At 34.4% G+C, this 15,005-nt stretch overlaps 1 protein-coding gene across 1 annotated transcript; it reads right to left on the minus strand.

The window, feature by feature from the left end:
• Positions 1–263: 263 nt before the first annotated feature.
• VIP (vasoactive intestinal peptide) lies at positions 264–8,950 on the minus strand. Its single transcript, XM_020986772.2, is given in 8 exon segments — positions 264–1,059; positions 2,010–2,083; positions 2,385–2,466; positions 2,469–2,503; positions 2,707–2,811; positions 4,106–4,249; positions 7,484–7,597; positions 8,732–8,950. Coding segments are annotated over 7 exon segments (519 nt in total). The 5' UTR covers positions 8,740–8,950; the 3' UTR covers positions 264–1,059; positions 2,010–2,052.
• Positions 8,951–15,005: the final 6,055 nt, after the last annotated feature.

Here is a 15,005-nt window from a genome sequence, read left to right on the forward strand (position 1 = left end):
TGTGACTTAGTGTCTACTTTTGAATCCATGTATATTGGTTATGGTGGCAACACTTGAATTAACCCAAAACATAGACTTATGTTTGAATCTGCTTTTTTCATGTAAATGCCAATCTATAAGTCATTACTTTTTAGTCAGTTCTCTAAGTATCTACATTTTTCTGAATGTCCTTTTCATAGATGGCTATGAAGCCCTAATTGATTCACTGAATCAAACACGTAAAAATATTGACATTGAAACTCAAATGTCTTTATTGTCTACATTTCATTAGTTACATTCATTTGCGGGAAAAAAAATTGTGTCTCTGGATCCACCTTCTCTATGAGACTGTTAATGTCACTGGAGATTTATAATGAGAGTCAATGGAGAAAAGCTTTGCTCCTTTAGAACAATAAGCCTGTCTATCCCAAAGTCATTGCATACCTCCCCAAACCCAGAATCCAATGAGAGTTACATGCACCAGAACAACATCCACAGAATCAAGTCCCTAAATCAAAAGTGAATCTATTCCAATGCATATGCATGCTTTGGAAATTGTAAAGCTAAATGTGGATAGTTTCTAATGATGCTCTAATGAAGGCTCTCTTTAAGAGCTGGAGTAAAAAAAAAATCCAAAAAACAAAAAGATGCTAGGTTCCATGAACATGAGGGCATACATTACTTTTCTTACTTATGTTTACAAATTATGGATAGTAAGCAGAACCTCATAGCACAGTTTCTTATGATTTTTTTTCTCTTACCATACTTCTAAAAAGCCAGGAAAAAAGGAATATTGAAAACCAGTGTGCACTTCTTTTTTCAATGCATTTATTAAAAGAAAGGATACATAACATATGAAGCTATAAGGTTTTACTGATTCGAATATAAGATTTAGGCAAAGATCTCTAAAATGATATTTACAGTGTAAACATCACTTTTATTACATGAGAAGCAAACAATCACAACTTTCACTACAACATATATTTATTTTGGTTTTGATATTGAAGATGTTTCTTTGATAGATTTACGTAGAACTCAAAAAATTGTCAATTTGTTCATCATGGATTTCTTTCAAGAATTCTGAAAAATAAAAATAATAATTTTAAGAACCAGCATAATTTTATTTCAAAATTTTAGTTTCATTTTAATAAGAAAGCTCTTAAAGTTAATCAACACACTGTAGGTAATCACAGTGGCTCAGAAAGGGATCTACTTTTCAAAGAATATGACCCTAACACAAGGAAATGAAGTATTAGAGGCCTAGCAGGTATAGCATTAAATATTGGACATTTCTATACAATGAATCAATAGCATTCTGCCTCAGAGAAAATTTGCATATATTAAAAAGATATCTAATCAGAGAGAAAGAATAAGAATAGACTTGGCTTAAAAAAAAATCAGGACTTGGTTCTCAAAGGAAAATTTAATTTCTGTTCCACATTTCAGCACAAGAAAATTTGGGGGGAAGGGGATGAATGGAATCAGGGCACCATTCAGAATATCAAACTGCTCCCTCTTAACTCTTGACACAAGTGATGATAGGAAATCAAAGTGAGTTATTCTAAGCTGATTAGTGGATTGGGTTCTACATCAATAGAAACCAAAATCATATAGCCTGAAGTGGTCCACTAAAATGAAGTGCCCCACTCTTCAGAGGAGATATTTCTCATAAGGAAGGAGCATGTTCATGCAAAATGACTCTTGGATATAGAAGGGGAGAAAGGGAATAGGAATTCGTATAATGCCTGCTGCATGCCAGACCCTATGCTAAGTACTTTATATATATTATTTATCTGATCCTCACAACACCCCTGGGAGGACAATAATATTCCTATTTTAGTCAAGGAAACTAAAGCAAAGTTAAGTGATTTGCTGAGGGTCACCCAGCCTAGTAAGTGTCTGAGGCTAGATTTTAACTCAGGTTCCTGCCTCCAGGCCCACTACTCTGTTCATTGTGCAACCTTGCTGTAGACTTAGAGGGTGAGGCAGTTGTCCCTACAGCAGAATGATTAATGTTTAGTTAGACTTACCATTAGGAAGCAATGCATCAGCTCTACTTCTAGAGCATCACTTTCAAGGTTCCAGGTTGGGATTATCTTCTTCACTATGACAGATCAGGGAAAAATGCTTTTTGAGACTCTTAGACAATGAAGGTTGGGGCCCCCTTTACCAACATTTGGGAAAACCTAGATGTGAGCTGTACCCTGAGAATAGTTAGAGTGACCCCTGGAGGTGAAAGCAATGAGCCACCATGAGAAGATGGTGGTCTTGTGGATAACTCCTTACATTGGAACCAGTAGACATAGTACTAAGTCTTGGCATTAACTTAGTCCATTTACACACACACACACACACACACACACACACACACACACACACACACACACACACATATTGCCCTTTACCTTCTCTTTCCATTCAGAATTTTTTCTAAATATTTCTTCAATGCCTCCTTCCTCAGGAATTGGCTGTAACTGTCAGTGAAACTGAATCAGAGTGACGCTTTTCTAGCATACGGAGCTTGCTAAGGACAGTAAGGGAAAGGAAACATGTCAGATTTAAAAGTTTTAGCAGATATGCCAACAATGCAATAATTCATAAGTGTGAATAGACCAAAAATAATAAAATAATTTCTATTTGATGCACAAAAATCAAATATCATGTTTACTGAAAAATAAACTCATGATTGTTAGATTAAAAATCAGTTAGTAAAAACAAATAGCTCACCTATCTCCTTTTTCAATAAGATATTTAATGAATTGTCTAGCAGCAAGTTCCTCCAAGTATTTGCTAACATCACTGGTGTACATCCCCTTAACATGTCTCCTATTTCTAAAATGGGGGGAAAGGTCATTTAAAGGTTAAATATTCATATTTGCTTGAAAGATAATAGAAAATAAGTGTTGCCTTTCAATACTATGAAGAAAATTATTTGGAATCAATTTTTAACAAATTATTTTAGTGCTTTAAATGACAATTATTATTTCAATCTTATCACATTAAATGCAAAATGATCTTTATCTAAATTTTATGACAGTGACTTCTACTTGTTAAAGTTCCAATATATCCAATTACAGCTTTAAAATAATTTGGAAAATAACCTATAGTCAAATTTATAGCTTACTTTTCTGCTTTTTTGAAGGGATTCACACCCGATTAAGCAGATTCTCACACCTAACTGCATTCATTGTCTTTATTTCTAATTGACTGACAGTTTAAACTTGTGTTAAGGTGAATGGAACAAAATACATTTGCTATCATAGAATAGTGGAATAGTCATTAAAGTCTAGGCCAATTTGAGTAAAGAATCTGCTACTCTCCTATTCTCAAAAATTGACCATCCAAATACAAATAATTCTAGTGACAAGGAACTCACTAACTTTCAAGACAGCAAGTTCAATCTGAATCAACGTAATGTTTTTGATTTCATCAACCTAACTCATTATAATGTATACAGCAAACCCATAATAGTAGGGAATAAAGAAATAATGGTATATGAATGAGCTGTGGTGAACTATGTTGATCAACTTTATGGTACACACAGTACTACCATGTTATGGTATAAGAATGGCTTTCAGTAGTACAATATACAGTATCTCAATGCAATAATGATGATGATAATGATAATAACAATAGCTAGCATTTATATGATATTTTATGGTTTGCAGAGCAGTTTGCAAATATGATCTCATATTGTCCTCACAACCAGCCTGGGAGTCATGTGGTGCAGTGGATAGAGTACTGACTGGAGTCAAGAGGACCTGAGTTCCATCCCAGAATCAGAACTTACCAGCTGTGTGACTCTGGCCCAAGTCACTTAACCTATTTGCCTCAATTTCCTCAATGTAAAATGAGACCCCTAGAGATGGAAATGGCAAACCACTCTAGTATCTTTGCCAAGAAAATCCTATAAAAATGGGGTCATAAAGAGTCAGACCTGACTAAACAACTTAACAATGACAACATTATGTGTTTACAGAGAGGAAACTGAAGCAGCAGTTGTGATCCACCTAGGTTTACAAAGCTAGTGAGTATCAGCTCAGATCTGATCTTTGGTCTTCCTGACTCCAGGATCAGAACTCTGCCTAAAATTCTCAAATAACAAAACAAGTATAAATGACCTCACCTGTTCAACACTCGGGGAGCATCCAAAAAAGACAAGTAATTTTCAGGTAATGAACTTTCCAGATGATCATTTTCCATATTTAATAAACCTAGATTTTGATCAGGTTCATTAGGGCCATCAAACAGCATACCATTGCCAAGCCTACTGGAATGGAAAACACCATGAGCTTGCTATAAACTACCATATGACAAAGCATCCTAGAAATATTAAAAACCATTCTAAGCAAGACACTTACAAATGTATCCTAAAACTAATTCTCTATTAACAGTGAACAGATAATAAATACAGAAAATTATTTACTTTCCCACGATGTGCATGCATGTGTGCAATATAGATTATACAAATTGAAAAAATACCAAGCAAGGTCTGAAGCATCTATTCCTATCATGGGGTAAAATGAAAAAACAAAAGGGGAGTTGAGAATGACTATCACTAAAAACAAAAGAGGGAATGGTGGGGAAGAGTGTGAAAAAAGAATGAAATGCAAAAGATGAGAATGCCTTGTTTCAGGCTGATTTGAGAGACAAAAATATGAAGTTCCGAGGAAGACAGACAAGGCAGTCAAACACAGGAACAAAAAAAAGGAAGATGGAAAGATATAGAAGGAAGAAAAAGGCAGGAAGAATAAAGTTGTAGGAGGAATCTATGTTTGTAAATGTAGATGAGGAGGAACCTTACAGATTTTTAAAGTTCACAAAGTGCAACAGGTGGCACAGTGGATAGTGTGTTGGGCCTGGAGTCAGGAAGACTTGAGTTCAAATCCAGCCTCAGACATTTATTAGACACTTAGCTGTGTGACCCTGAGGAAGACACTTGATCTCTATTTTCCTCATTTTCCCCAACTTAAATAAGGATAATAATAGCACTTACCTCACAAAAGGTTGTTGTGAAGATCAAATAGATAACATTTGTAAAGTGCTGGGGACTTTATAGGGGAATGCAATTTGGTAAGCACTGTATAAATGTTTATGCCCTTCTCCCATCTCCCTTTTCCCCTGACAATCCAGTGATGTGTATAGTGTCAGTATTAGTATCTTTATTTTGCCAATAAGAAAAAGGCAGGCAGAAGTTAAGTTACTTGCTCCTGATCAGATAGCTAGCAGTCCATGTCAAAGCTGAGATGTAAATACAGGTCGACTGGCTTCAAGTCCACCAGTCTTTCTACTTTACCCTGCTGCATCTCATTCTGCCCACATATCTCACACACACACACACACACACACACACACACACACACACACACACACACATACACACACATAGATATATACATATATAGAAAAACATATAATACTGATGTATTTATGTGCATAATACATATAGACTTATATTTGCATTATGGATGCTATAAAAATGTGAGGAGTAAATTGGATATGTAAATTTTACTTATACTTTTTTTCTCCTTAAGACAGACATCCATTACATGTATTAAGTCAATAAAATGATCGTTAGATTTCTCGATTACAAGACAGCAAGATGCTTGTTGCATTCTATACCTGTAAATGGATTAATGTGCAGCCAGATTCTGCTATCGTATTTTCTAAAACTTGCACTCCTCAAAGTGATTTCATCTGGGACTTGTCTAAGGCAGAAGAGGAACTGTATGAATATGGTAACTGCCCTCTGTGTAATAGTAATTGGTGAGAATTTGGTGTGTGTATAACAAAAGTCTTCTGCCAGAAACTGTGAGTTTATTCTTCCATTCACTTGGATTTAAATCAGGATAAAAATTAGAAGAGCTAGAGAGGAGCTCTCCTTACAGCTAGTTTACTAAGTTATCCTAGGAAATGTAGGCTCAGCATTTGTTATTCTAGATATCTGTGACTGGCTATGCACATTCTTAAAAGAGCCAATAGCATGAAATGAGACATCATCTCTTAGCATTCCTCTGAAGATTAATAAGCTCCAGTGTTGTTTCTTGGAATCATTGCATTTGGCAGGTAGCTGCCCCCTATATTTGTGAACGGGAGTGCTTTTACTACAGGTAGAGACCATTATACAGTAGGCAGATGGGGAAGATGTGCATATGAAAAAAGAACATTTTATATCCCAAATTATTAAATAAAACTGTGTTTCTAAGAACGAAATTAGGAAGTTGGTTTGAAAAATCAGACCATACAAATAATAGAAGCCTATTTAATTACATCAGCCTATTCAAAACAAAGTGCTCAAGGAAAATGTCAGAAAGTGTCAATCTTTTCAAAGTTCTTAAATTGTGCAATGGTGCAGCATCCTACATGGGAACGTACTCCTCAGCAAGCAACATTGGTCAGGACTGCAACCTGCGCCATGAAGGTGGGTGGCCATAATAACTTTGTGTCTTACACTCCAGAATAGTCTGGTGGTGCTGCCACTGAGCTGCCTCAGAAGTGACTGCTTTCTGGACAGCTTTCAGAGACATACAGGAGCCTGCTATATTGATTGACTGCCTTGGAGACTGAGTACTCCTGATAAAAGAGCAATTTTTACTCAGCTGCGTAAAATTCTGATGAAGGGTTCTAGGGGCTTGCAAAGGATTTTATCTACAAAACTAGGAGAGATTCAGACTGGGAATTTTTTTCTTTCCATTTTTGAGATTTAGCACAAAATTACTTTATATTGACCTCCTCTCAATTAGTATAGGAATTTTTTTTAAAGCTCTGAAATGCGGCATCCATGATAGAGGATGGAATAGGTAAATATTTAGGAATAAAAATCAAATCATATTACAAATGGTTTACACTATATATGATTTGCTTTTAAAAAAGACCTTGTATTGAATTAATTCTGTCGATATCTATTGTGTAGAGCTTTGAGTCATTTTATTTATATATGCAAAATTATCTTATCTGTTTTGGTTGTAATACACAATGTCAGAATCATGGCCAAAGTGCCACAAGTGAAAATTTTGGATAAAACCCCCAATATTGATATCTATAATATTTCCTGAAAATTTTATCGAATATGTTTCAGAAGAAAGTAACTAAAATGAAAATGCCATGCAGATAATTGAAGTTACATGAGAAGGTGCACCAAGTTAATGATGGTTACAAATATTTTGTACTAATGATACCCTAATAATGAAAGAAAAGAAGAAAAGCCTACTTTGGGATTATATGGAGATGTGTTCTGGCCTACCTACAGCCTACATCCTAATACTTTAGCTGGTGCTAGAGAAGTGAACTCCAGGCACCTTTATAATCATTGAGATTGTAGTCTGGAATTGATTGGAGAGAAAAATGAGTAAGAACATCAAATCACTGAAGATCAGCAAATAAAAAAAAAGATTCATCTGAAATATCTCTAAGTTTAAGTGGTCAATAAGATATGTCCCCTCATCCTACTTCACAGCAGAGATGAGAGAGAGATAGCAACTTCTCAAGTTAAAAGACACCTTACCTCATGGCAGAATATGTTTCAAGAGGTAATGCCAGTGTTTGTGAGCAGAAGACACTAAGAAACATCAGTGATACCAGGAGATGGGAGTTACTTCTGGCTTCCATCTTTGTGTATCTGAAATAAATGAAAAAGAAACTTTTAGATCACCTTCAGAAGCTACAGATGTCATCTGCTAAACAATCCAGAACATCACATAGAAATATACGAAGTTTTTGCCAAGTTCAAAACAGGGGACTGTCATTCCATCCAAAGAGATAAAACTGTACCAAGGTTACAGATTCAAGCTATAGAATTTCTACCATTTCCCCCCGTCACTTTGAATATAAATTAGCCTCCAGTTGTATGTAACACACTACATATGGATTTCACACAATTATATACTATATACTGGTTTTTCAAAGAAGCACATATGAATCCAAGGGACACTAACCCCTTTTTGAAGAGAGGCATAAGTAAGCAGTGAAATTGAAATTTTATTCTAACCAATGAATAATTGAGCTCTCATGCAGTTCTTATCTTAATTATCTAGTAAAGATGAGAAAGTTATGGAGAAGCACATAGACTGAGTTGTTGAAACATAGATTTACTCTCAACTCTCTTCCCTTGGTCCTGCAGTCAGACACCTTAAACCCTATTAATAGTAAAAAAAAAAAATAATGCTAAGTTCCATTGAAGAACATATTATCATTCAAGTAGTTATTCTTTTAGAGGTATATAGAGGAAGTAATGGGGTATTTATATCCTTTCTCTTAACATATTTCTGCAAGTTTCTAAAGAGAAACAGAGGATTTTAAATTCTCCTTCTATAGGAGGATTAACAAAATGAAATATTTAAAACTGCAAAAAGCAAAGACAATTTCTGTCATAATGAAGCAACTGAATATATAATAAAAACTTCAGTGCTTGAACAAGACACAAGTTAAAATCTTGTCACAACCACTGATTAAGGAGTGTTCACCTGCAAGACATAAAGAAATTAGTCTTGAATCAGGAGAAATCATGCAATAGTAACTAAAACTGAATGAAGAAGAAAGCAGAATAAAATATTTACAAACCAATAGAGTGAATAAAAGCAACCTATATAAGATAAGCTTTCCCACTTAAGAGTATTACCTGAGAAACTTGGCTTTGTTAGTAATGTAAGGGAAAAAAAAACACATGGAAAACTTCTTGTTAGAGAGAGAAAATTCTATATAACCTGTGGGAAGTTCCAGAGAAAAGAAAAAGAGAAGTAGCGTTTCTACTCACCCTGACATGTAATGTCCTCTCTGTGATGAGGTGTGCTCCCCTCTCAAAGATGCTGGTGAATGTTTAGAATCTTCCTGTGCAGTGAATTCCTGTGAAGCCACAAAGGACTTCACCTGTTCACTGAAGTAGATCTTAAGCTTGGCTAAAGGGAATGCTTTTCTTCCTAACTCCTGAGCTGACTCCTCGTCTCTTCACTATACTCTGACCAGCATTTCAAACACCCTCCTTTTTATAGGGCTTACACATGGGGCCAAGCAATCACATAGCTATCTGTGATAGACGTCACAATTGTTACTCCTCCGGATGAATGAATGATTTCCCTGCTTTGTGAGGTAGAAGATCCTATGTAATCCATGAAAAACACGCAATGTTCTTATTATGAATGATTTATATTAACTTATGATGAGTAAGTTCAAGATGTAAGGTGCAGGGGAAAAACTCAACTTATTTAAATAGCCATTAGGCCCATTCTTAATAGGAAATAGATTTTTTTTCTTTAAATGAATGTGAATATAATAAGATAATGATTATTTAAGTGGGTTTTCCTGGTCATGAAGCAATGTTTCACAAGAGACATTTTTCCTGAAAAAATTTCAAAGGAATTGGAAATAAGATCATTCTGTGAATCAAAGTAATGGAATCATTTGGGAGCTGTGTGTATGTCTATGTCTGTGTAGTCTCATGTGCAAAGACATGCATCACATATATGAAATGTTAACTATGTGTTATTACTTATTCTTATTCTATCAACAAAACACTATTGTTTGTACTTTAATTATTTGTATTGCATTTATGTTATTACAATTTCTTTCTCTTATTTAGTGACATTTATGAACTATGGTGAGGCTTTCAGAACAAATTCAGGGTCATTTGGACATTCAGGGGTTATTGATTAGTCCCTACAGAATATTGTTTTAGGACATTAAGCCTCAGAAGTTTCATTTCTTTAAACTAAGTTATTTTCACATTTCCTCAGGTCTCCCATATACTATAGGGGTATTTCATTTTATCTGTTAGGTTTTTATTTCTTATTGAAATCCAACCTTATCCATATTTTCTGAATAATTTAACTCAGTGCAATATTACATATATTACTCTAAGTACAACTCTAGTTTCTAATGTTTTACCATTGAACTTTGAGAGAGAGAGAAAAAAAGAAACTCATGAAATGCCATGTTAGTAGAGAGTTTGTCTTTGAAAATGGGATGTAACATGGATTCCTGGGATGGATTTGGAATCAGATGTCTTGGGTCTGAATCCTCTCTCTTCCACTAGCTTAGCTGTAAGTTCCTAGAAGCCAATCCCTTAGTTTTTCAGTGGATGAAATGATCTCCGAATTCCCTTCTACCCCTAGAATGATCATTTCATCACCTACTATTTTTCTGAAAGGAATATTCCCCAAATGCCCTGCATCAGAACAACTAACCTTGTAAAGGATGTAGGGGTTTTTTTTGTCCTCAAAATATTTCAAAATCAATCATTGTGGCTCAGAAAGTTACAAGGAAAAAAAATGGAAAAGGCATTTTATAATAATCTCCTTTCTGTTTATGAAATATTCCCATTATGAAAGCACCATGTAAGGGAGGAAGAGATTTAGGTTCAGCTAAACAACTCTATGGACATCTAAGCAAACTGTGATCAATCAACTCCTACTTTTGGTTTCCTGTGAATGTCCTTTGTGCGCTTGTTTAAAGGTACCTACTGGGAGAATGACTGAATCTCCCTCCTTATTCTTGTTTTCAGAGTTTAGTATATCTGTTTGATTCATTCTAAGATAGTCTGGAGTAGCAAAGGAATATTCTGCTATTCTTAATCACATCATCTAATCCATTTACATGAAAAATTAAATGAATTAAATTTCCTAATGTCTGGAAATTTGTTTCCCAGCTGACAGCTCTGACTTAAACCAGAGTTCCTGTAGTGGCTTAATTCCAGGAAATATTTTTTTTACCTTATTATTATAAACTGAAGATCAAAATAATTCTCATTTGGAGGGGAGGAGGTGGCATTATTTCTTCATCTTCTAGAATCCAGTGAAGTAGTTTTATATATGATAATCACTATTGGACTGCATTTGGTTGATTGAAGCAATGGATTAAGCACTGGATTTGAAATCAAGAAAACCTCAGTTCCAAACTAACCTCAGACACTTACTAGATGTCTGACCACAGGCAAGTCACTTAAACTCTGTCTGCCTCTTTTTCCTCATCTGTAAAGTGGAGTAACACTAGCACTTGCCTCCAAAGTTTGAGAGGATGAAATGCAATAATATTTATAAAGTGGTCCACAAACCTTGAAGCAGTAAGTAAATGTTATCATTTTTATTGTTGTTTTTATAGTCACGGAGTTTTCAATGATAGGTAAATCATGGGAAGGAATCAGAGAAAAAATAGACAAAATTTCACTATAACTAAAAAAAATGTAAGGAAAAGGCAGGATACTTAACTTTTTCAAAGTGAAAATCTTTCAGTTAAAAAAAAATCTTATACCACCAGTTTGTTAAAAAAAAAAAAGAAAATTATACAACTTCTAAAAAATATTATTAGAGACACATAAACTCATTTTTTAAAACTAAATCAGAGGTCCACAAAATGAAATAAAGTAAAAGGATATTGTTGTTTCCTAAAAACTGAATCTAAAAAAAAGTTCAGCCTATAGTTCTAATGGTATCAGAGCACCATCTACAGGCTAAGACTCTCATTTCATATATTAGTAAAAAGGTGGAGCTCATGCCTTCAACTTTTCTAGGATATTTGAAGGATGGCATTTGTTTGGTCTTAAAAAAAAACAAACAAAAAAACCTATTAAAAGAGATGTTGGGGAAATGTTTGATTTAATCTTAATATCTTATTATTTATGGAAATATTATAATCAAGAAAATGCAAAAAATTTGTATTACTATGCACAACCGTATCTCTCCAGTTTTAGATCTTATCTGCTCTGATCCCAGAATATTTTAAGAATTTAGAAGTTTAATTCCAATGTCTATGATTCACACATCTTTTTAACTACATCTCACTTTTTAACTGCAGGTTCACTGATGTGGTAGTGTTTACAATGCTTAGACCCATCATCAAATTTTAGAGCTCAATTCATTCTGAAAGATTATCTTGTCCAACCCCTTTCATTTTAAAAATGAGGAAATTGAATTGTCAAGAGATTTTAGAACTTGTCCAAGGTCATATAGATAGTTAATGGTAATACGGGGTTGAGAACACAAATCTTTTGACTCTTGGTTCAGTGTTCTCTCTGCCACACCAAAACGCTTTTGAGTAATTTGCATAAATATGAAAAAAAATTCAAAAGGGACACTATCTCATTTTTAAGTGGAAGAAAGTAGACAGAAATTCAGAATTCTTTTTGAAAAGATACTAGAGATAAGGAGAGGAACAGTAGTGTGAGGGATGGAAGAAATTTTTTAAAATAAATTTTCATTTATGCTTTCTGCTGTTTTTTTTTAAATTGCCATAGTTATCTCCACTATCCTTCCCCTACCCATTCCAGAGAGCCATCCCATATAACAAATGGTATTTTTAACAACAGAAAAAGAAAAAGAAAAAATTAGCCCAACTAATCAATATATCAAAAAAGACTGAAAATACGTGCAATATGTAAGAACTGTGGACCTCCCATCTCCGTGAAGGGATAGGTTTATGGTATCTTCCTGTATTGATTGCTTCATTACAGGCATGATTTATCTGGATAATTGTGTTACATTCAATTTTCACTTTTGTGTATGTGTATGGTTATTCTTTTCACTTACATGCTCTGGTAATTGTGCATATCATTTTCATGGCTTTCCTTACTTTAATATCCATCTATTCATATAGATCTTTTCACGTAGCTCTATATTCATGACATTATTTCTTCTAGAACAGTAATCATTTATTATATTAAGTACCACAATTTGTTTTTCATCCCAACAATCAATGGGAATTAACTTTGTTTCCAATTCTTTGCTATAATGAAAAATGTTGCATAAATATTTTGGTATATATAGAGATTATTATCTTATCAGTGATTTCCTTGGGGTATAAGGTCCAGTAGTATAATATCAGGTTTAACAAGTATAGATATTTTTATCACTATATTTACATACCAATTCTTGGCTCCACCAACAACATATTTGTGTATCTACCTCCCCACAAGATCCCCAACATTGCCATTTTTTGTCATCTTTGCCAATTTGTAGGATATGAGGTAACACCTTAGGGTTGTTTTAATTTTCATTTCTCTCATTATTAATTTGGAGCATTCTTTCATGTGGTTATGAATAGTTTGCAATTCTTCATTTGAGAACTGTTTGTTCATGTCCTTTGACCACTTATATATAAGAGTATAGCTATTAGATATAGATAGTTATATTCACATAGATTATATATATATTATTTCTATCTTGGATACCAAAGACTTAGAGAAATTTAGTACCAAGCTTTTTTCCCATTCGAGTGCTTCCCTTCTTGTCTTTGTTGCCTTAATTTTGGATGTGCAGAAACTTTTTAGTTTCATATAATCCAAGTTATTCTAATTTATATTTTGTGATTGCTTGTATATCTTGTTTGGTCAAAAATATATCTCTGACTAATATCTGAGAGGAATATTATCTGCTTCTTTTATGTATATTTTTTCAATAGAGCCACTAGGTGGCTAGAGTATTGGGTCATTTGGGTCTCTGTCTTTTATTTGTGGTTCCTGAGCCCAATATTTTTATTACACTGTAGTCAATAAAGGATTAACCATTTCTATCTTTGTACATTTGTTTGAAATATTTTTGTGCACTAATACATGTTCATTTTTTGTTTAAAAAAGTTCCATGTGGTGATGAGAAATACATAGATTCTTTCTTATTCCCATTTAGAAGATACCACAGGTTTTTTAGCTTTAGTTTCTCCAGCATTTTTTTTAGTTCTATGTTTTCTCTTGTATTTACCTTTTTGTTGGATTTATCCAAAACTGAAATTGGAGTTTCCCTTCACTATTCTATTATTCTCTGTGTTCTTGTAGCTCAGTTAATGTTTCCTTCATGAATTTGGATGCTAAGGTATTTGGAGCATATACATTTATTACTGATATTGGTTGGTTGTTTATGGTTCTTTTGAGTATAATGTAGTTTCTTTGTTTATCTCTCTTAATTTTTGAATGTTTTTCTTTGTCTACTAAAAGGACTAAAACTCCTGCTTATTTGGATTCACTTTATGCTTGGTAATTTTTTCCATCCTCTCAGTTTTATTTTGCAGTAGTGTCTTTGTTTTAAAAATCTGTTTCTTCTAAGGAGCAGATTATAAGATTTTTCTTATTCAATCTTTTACTCTTCTCTTTTATATTTTATTGGATTGTTTAATGCATTCACATTTATTTATGAAGTTATATTTACTTTCCTTCATTTGTCTCTAATGCTGTTTTTTAAGCAATGATTTCCTCCTTCTATAAACTAAGTGTGATGTCTCTTCAGTTACTTTAGTTTAGTCTTCTTTTAAGGCAGTCCCTATTCTCACTGTCTCTCTTTCCCTTCCCTCTAATCACCTCCTCCCCTTTGTTGCCCATTTCCTTTTGGAGTTTTGCTTACTAGAGTCATTAACTTTTTGGGGTGTGTAAGTTGTTCAGGGAGGACAAGATAGTCCCTTTAGTGTGAGGGTTTCTGAGCTCTTTTAAGTGTTGCTCATATACCTTTGGTGTCTACCTGCCACCAAAGCTGTGGCTCCAAGAAGCTGTAGCATGGACAGTGGCCACACTCTAGTGCCAGGTGATCTCAGCAAATGGGCTAAACCAGGTTGAGGGTAACTCGTAGGACTCAAAAACATCAGTGAGTTAGGACAATGTCTATCCCAAACATATGAGACTTCCCTAAGCAGAATGGGTAGATGAGAATAATTTGTTTTAATGGCCATGAAGGTTGTTGAAGCAGGCACTGTGCAGCACTTAGAGCCTGATCAGACATCTGCCAAGGTCCTGGGCCATTACCAGTAGTCTTGAATTTGTCTAGCCACTGGACTTAGATGACCAGGGAAGAGAGAGTGAGGCTGATGACTCAGTGCAACTTTGCCTCACTTAAATCCAATTTACACAGATGTCAAGACATCACTCATTACCCCAACATCATGATGTCACTGATCCTCTTTGAAAAGGAAGGACAAACAACAGAATCTCTTTTACTTTTCCACTTTTATCCAGTCATTTAATTCTTCTCCTCTTTTTCCCTCTCAGTTAAGCAGATTCCTTCTTCCTCTCCTCCACTTCACCTAGTCCCATGAAAATTTCTTTCACAGAGCAGCCC

The sequence above is a fragment of the Phascolarctos cinereus genome, unplaced genomic scaffold, assembly GCF_003287225.1.
Source record: "Phascolarctos cinereus isolate Bilbo 61053 unplaced genomic scaffold, phaCin_HiC Scaffold_5;HRSCAF=322, whole genome shotgun sequence".
In the NCBI taxonomy this organism is placed as follows: Eukaryota; Metazoa; Chordata; class Mammalia; order Diprotodontia; family Phascolarctidae; genus Phascolarctos; species Phascolarctos cinereus.